Source organism: Culex quinquefasciatus, chromosome 3 (assembly GCF_015732765.1).
Source record: "Culex quinquefasciatus strain JHB chromosome 3, VPISU_Cqui_1.0_pri_paternal, whole genome shotgun sequence".
In the NCBI taxonomy this organism is placed as follows: Eukaryota; Metazoa; Arthropoda; class Insecta; order Diptera; family Culicidae; genus Culex; species Culex quinquefasciatus.
Window position 1 is genome coordinate 162,679,934 of NC_051863.1, and position 6,606 is coordinate 162,686,539.

Below are 6,606 nucleotides of genomic sequence, written 5' to 3' on the forward strand. Positions count from 1 at the left end.
TGGTAACTTTTCTTTAAAAATGTAACAAATGACAAAATTTAACTAACTAAGGATATCAAATTATAAGCCACATGATTTTCATACAATTACTATGAAAAAAAATTACAAGGATCTCATAACTCTCCGTTGTGTTCAATTTTACAGTGTTTCGCAATCACAATGTTTGAAACGTTTGAAATGTTAGCAGCGAATTGTTTTAAAACTTTTAATCGGCTTCTCACAAAATAAATCTTCGGAACGGATTCAGTTGAGCGCCTCTTTTGTTCTATTAAGAAAAACATCAAAAAATGTTTTTTATTTAAAATAAAGATGTTAATTACTAAGTATGTATTACTAAACACACTCTAATTCAGATAAAGCAAAGCATCCAAAGGCATTTTTTTCTAATCATACATTTTTGTTTTATCTCTTCCCCCAAATTTTGCCTAATTCCAACGCATGCTTAGCATACTTTTCCACCATCTAGACTTCACCAATACAGCTTCGCTTTTCAAATGTTTGCTTCGTTTATCTCGATCACGAACGTCAAAACAGCCGGTCACAACAAACACGCGGTGAAGCTCATCAGTTAAAAAACAAGCAGCTGATTGTATGGCGGATTTTTAGGAACGTGGTTTAAAGTACACTCAAAGTGATGAACTACTTCCAAATGATTCCAAAAATTGTACGTAAAATAATTGGTTCTTTTCTCTACACGTCATTGATTGATTTTTTTTCGTTTTAAGGAGCTGCACGCTCATCTCAACGGATCGTTGAGTAATCAAACGCTGGCGGAACTAAGAAATCTAAAGTATGGATCAAACGGGAATCAATCGGGCTCGGACGACTCGTTTTACCGAATTACAAGTGAAACGAATTTAACACTCCAAGAGTAAGTGGTTTTCCTTTCTAGTAAAACAAGTTAAAACAATTGAATTGCTATGTTCGTAGATGCTTCCAAAAATTCAAGTACGCCCATGATTTGACCGATCAGCCGGATACTCTAGCCTTTGCAACCCGCAAGGTAATCCAGGAATTCGCAGATGACAATGTGGTTTACCTGGAGCTTCGTACAACGCCGAAAGCAACCGCCCACATGACCAAACATGAATATTTGACCACAGTCCTTGAAACTTTAAGGTATGACTGATTCCATTGCAAATTTGTAGTTAGAAAAAAATATTCAAATTCGATTCCAGAAAATCCCAAACCGAATTCCCAAAAATAACAGTCAAGCTTCTGCCCTCAATTGACCGTTCCAAGGGCGTCAAAGAAGCCGAGGAGAACGTCAACCTGGTTCTGGAACTCGCCAAATCCTACCCAGACCTCATCAAGGGAATGGACCTGAGTGGGGCCCCCTTCGGAACCAAGTTCGCCGACTATCGCGACCTCCTCCGCAAAGCCCAGTCGGCAGGCCTCAAGATGGCGCTGCACTGCGGTGAATTCGACGACGATGACGAGGTTCGGCAAATGTTTGAATTTGGGACGGACCGGATCGGGCACGGGACGTTCATCAAGGGGGACAATTTGGAGTTTGCAAGGAAGGCGAAAATTCCGTTTGAGTGCTGTTTGACCAGTAACGTCAAGTGCAGTACGGTGCCGTCCTATGAGGAGCATCACTTCAAGCGACTTTGGGAGGGAGGATTTGAGGTTTGCGTTTGTGTAAGTATTGTCAGTTTTACTTTAAACATTTAGAATACTGTATTCATGAATCATGAACAAAAACATTTTTCTTCGTATTTTCTTATGCCGTTGCAAATAAGTTTATGTCGCGATTTGGCTCGAACTTTGTGGGGGCCTTCCCTACCCCCAATTAAGCTATTTTGTGTTACCTATTGGTTCACCCATACAAGTCTCCATATAACTTTGGCAGCTGTCCATACAAAAATGGTACTTTAATATTAGAAAAACTGTAACTTTTAGAAAATTGAGGGTTTCTTTTTCTTCAGGCCAATGTACCTCAACAACCAGAGGTCCAATCTTCAATGTTTTTTAGACAATTTTAGAGCAAATTTTTTTAACCTTAAAAAAATAATTTTAGAAATTGTCACTCATAATAACTGTCTTTAAAATAAAAAAAAACAGTAAATATTTCGCTGAAATCAAACATTCGGTGGCTATACCCTAATAATCTTTATCTTTATCTCTTCGATTGCAAATTCTATTTTGCCTTAAAAAAATGGTCACTAAATTTCAAATGCAAAATTAAGTTTTTTTTCCAATCATCACTATTCATAAATTCATAACTCGGCAGCTGAATTTTTGACCTAAAGTTGCGAGTTTTTGTCCTCAAAAACATTTAAACAATCTCAAAAATGTTTTTTTTTTTTTGGAAATTGAGCTTTGGGGAATTTCTTTTAGTTTTTAAATCGGCATGATTTTTTGCCGTGTTCTTATTTTTTCTGAACAGTCCTCGTCAATACCTTCAATTTTGCCGAAGACACCAAATTGATCAAAAAAAGGATTCAAAAGTTACAGATTTTTAAATATTTACGTACCATTTTTGTATAAACAGCTGCCAAAATTTGATGGAGACTTGAATGGGTGGGTAAACCAATGACACAAAATGGCTTCTTTGATAATAAGGAAGGCCCTCACGAAGTTTGAGCCAAATTAAAAATTAAAAATGGTTGAAATGTTTTTTTTTTTGTAATTTAAATTTTGTTTCACCTTTTTTTCAGTATTGGGACTGATTGTTTATTTACCCAAATTGTTTTTAGTCATCTTAAATTGTGTTGGAATTTCGGGCTTTTATCGGTATTTTTTGGTGACTATATTTACAAATAATCCATTTCTCAAAATACTATTAGGCTTCATCCATAAAACAAAATTTACCCCCCTCCCACCCTTTGTCACGCTTTTCCTATACTTATAACACGCAATGTCACGCTTGCTCAGACTCCCTCCCCCCTAGCGCGTGACATACTTTATGGATGACGCCTTATCAATTTTAGAATTGTTTAAATATTTTTTGGGTCCAAAAATGGTATAACTTTTTTGCCATAGAGAAAAACGGAAAAAAAATTGCTACCGACCAATGATTTTTTTAAAGCCTTTTAAACATATAAATCTTAACCAAAAATACATGTTTGGCTTAATTTTCCATTGTAAAATCGAAATCACAAACGAAATGCATCCTTTTTTAAGTTATAGCATTTTGATTCCTAATTGACGTTAAAAATTGAAATATATGTTAAAATAGAAAAATATGTTTTTAAAAGATCGTTTTTTTTTTTCGTTTTTACATTGAAAATGAGCAGTTCTCTACGAAATCGGTATTTTTTCTTCCATTTTAGTTTTTGTATTTTTCAATCCGACTGAAACTTTTTTGGTGCCTTCGGTATGCCTAAAGAAGCCATTTTGCATCATTAGTTTGTCCATAAAATTTTCCATACAAATTTGGCACCTGTCCATACAAAAATGATGTATGAAAATTCAAAAATCTGTATCTTTTGAAGGAATTTTTTGATCGATTTGGTGTCTTCGATTAGTTGTAGGTATGAAAACAGACTACAATGAAAAAAAATAATACACTGTAAAAAAATTTGGTGATTTTTTTATTTAACTTTTTATCACTAAAACTTGATTTGCAAAAAAAACACTATTTTAATTTTTTTTTATTTTTTGATATGTTTTAGAGGACATAAAATGCCAACTTTTCAGAAATTTCCAGGTTGTGCAAAAAATCTTTGACCGAGTTATGAATTTTTTAATCAATACTGATTTTTTCAAAAAATCGAAATATTGGTCGCAAAAAAATTTCAACTTCATTTTTCGATGTAAAATCAAATTTGCAGTCAAAAAGTATTTTAGTGAAATTTTGATAAAGTGCACCGTTTTCAAGATAAATCCATTTTTTGGTAACTTTTTTGAAAATAGTCGCAGTTTTTCATTTTTTTAAATTAGTGCACATGTTTGACCACCTTTGAAAAAAATATTTTTGAAAAGCTGCGAAAATTTTCTATATTTTGCATTTTTGAACTTTGTTGATACGATCCTAAGTTGCTGAGATATTGCCATGCAAAGGTTTAAAAATAGGAAAATTTATGTTTTCTAAGTCCCACCCAAAAAACACACCATTTTCTAATGTCGATACCTCAGCAACTAATGGTCCGATTTTCATTCATTCGAGAAATTTTCCTATCTTTTCGAAAAAAATATTTTCAAATTTTTTAAACCAAGACTATCATTTTAAAAGGCCGTAATATTGAATGTTTGGCCCTTTTAAAATGTTAGTCTTGGTTTAAAAAATTTGAAGATATTTTGTTTCGAAAGGATCGGAAAATTTCACGATTGTTTCATATTTTAACATTGAAAATCGGACCATTAGTTGCTGAGATATCGACATTAAAAAATGGTGTGTTGTTTGGGTGGGACTTAGAAAACATCAATTTTCCTGCCCAGCGACCTCGGAATTGGACCGCAAGGAGTCATTCTGAAACGGGTCGTTGGAAGCAGCGCGAGGGCTATCACCACCTAATACCCGGGACTGAGATAAGTTGTATCAGCATTCGGCATATACAAAGCCTGATACAAACTATACTTTCCCATAATTTCGCTACCGGTTAGCGGGTATTGGATTGGACCACACACACACACTTAGAAAACATCAATTTTCCTGTTTTTAACCTTTGCATGGCAATATCTCAGCAACTAATGGTCGTATCAACAAAGCTCAAAAGTGCAAAATATAAAGAATTTTCTCAGCCTTTAATCTAATCTAATCTAATCGAACACAAGCGCAGCCAGTCCGAAGAAAGCATCCTGGAAGAACTTGGGGTTAGATTACGCCCCAAGTTCTTTCTTGTCAATATTAATTATTGCAGTACACTTGAGTAACCCCGAAGATGTATTGCATAAATTAAAGCGGCCAGGCCTACTGCGTTGCATTAACCGCATAGACAGATTTTGTGAACGGAGCACATTTCACAGAATCTACAGGGGAGGAAGGATGCGTGGACATACCGTACCAAACGCTCCTGTTTACAGTTTCATATGTGTTTTGTATAATGTGTTAAGTGTAAAATATAGTGTGGTTATATAGTCAATTAAATATAATAATGCAATATAATGATAATTTAATAAAATCCCTTCACCTATATATAATAACCACGCACCCAAGCACACAAACAGCGACACAAAAGAAATGAAAATGTGCATTCAAAAACAAGACAGCGCGTCCCCGTGGCCAGCGCACTAATGATAAAGAATTTTCTCAGCCTTTAAAAAATATTTTTTTCAAAGGTGGGCAAACATGCGCACTAATTTAAAAAAATGAAAAACTTTGACTATTTTCAAAAAAAATCACCTTAAAATGGATTTAACTTGAAAACGGTGCACTTTATCAAAATTTCACTAAAATACTTTTTGATTGCAAATTTGGTTTTACATCGAAAAATGAAGTTGAATAATATTTGCGACTAATTTTTCGATTTTTTGAAAAAAATCAGTATTGATTCAAAAATTTATAACTCGCTCAAAGATCTTTTGCACAACCTGGAAATTTCTCTAAAACATATCAAAAAATAAAATAAATTAAAAATAGTGTTTTTTTTGCAAATCAAGTTTTAGTGACAAAAAGTTAAACAAAAAATACCCAATTTTTTACCGTGTATCATTTTTTTTCCAGTGTGGTCCATATCCATACCTACAACTTTGCCGAAGACACCAAATCGATCAAAAAATTCCTTCAAAAGATACAGATTTTTGAATTTTCATGCATCATTTTTGTATGGCCAGCTGCCTAATTTGTAGGGAAAATTATATGGACAAACTAATGATGCAAAATGGCTTCTTTGGGCATACCGAAGGCACCAAAAAAGTTTCAGTTGGATTAAAAAATACAAAAAAAATCGAATGACCGAAATCTGAGAGAACTGCTCAATTATAAAAAAAATCGGATTGAGTTACAAACATTTTTCTAAAAAAATGTTTTAAAATTCAATTTAAAGTTCTGCGGCTAGACAGCCTATATAGAGCTGTCAAATCATTGATTACCCTTTCCTACCTTTTCCAGACCGATGACTTTGGCGTCTTCGAGACCACACTGTCCCGGGAGCTGTGGCTCTGTGCCAAAACGTTCGGCCTCACGCCGGACCAAATCATCCAGCTCGAGGAACGCTCCATCGGGTACACCTTCGCAAGTGCGGACGAAAAACGCGCCCTGGCCACACTGTTCGAGGACTTTCGAAGAGAAGAAGAAGAGGGAGAAGACAACCCACCATCTCCAATATAGCTTCTTTATTGTTTTCATCTCTTGATCTGCGTTCAAATACAACAAGTCTGCTTCCACTTACATTACAGAGTTTACAGTTTACATTTTGGTTTTTTGAACTTTTCCCTTTCCGCGTGACTTTTCCCCTTTAAAAATTGTGCTTTCTGAAATCCTTCATCTTTCACTTGCTTATTTTTTCTCCACGAGTTTTGAACAACGTGGATTGTTGCGTACTTTTATCTAACTTTGCTTTCTGCTTAACTTAGTTTGAATACAAGTTTACAAAAATAGCCAAACATAAACCTACTAAAGCTCAAGCACACCCCCCTCAGCAAAGCGGGTTCGCTGGGAGGTTTTACATATTATTTCGTTTAAATCTTCTTGAAAAAAGAAAGAAAAACACTTGTTGTACG

At 34.7% G+C, this 6,606-nt stretch overlaps 1 protein-coding gene across 1 annotated transcript; it reads left to right on the plus strand.

Moving 5' to 3' along the window:
* The first annotated feature begins 510 nt into the window (after nt 1–510).
* LOC6047339 (adenosine deaminase-like protein) lies at nt 511–6,274 on the plus strand. Its single transcript, XM_038264693.1, has 5 exons — nt 511–664; nt 726–871; nt 931–1,119; nt 1,179–1,641; nt 5,996–6,274. The coding sequence occupies exons 1-5, from the start codon at nt 635–637 to the stop codon at nt 6,212–6,214; spliced, it is 1,047 nt and encodes a 348-aa protein (XP_038120621.1). The 5' UTR covers nt 511–634; the 3' UTR covers nt 6,215–6,274.
* The last annotated feature ends 332 nt before the right edge of the window (nt 6,275–6,606 follow it).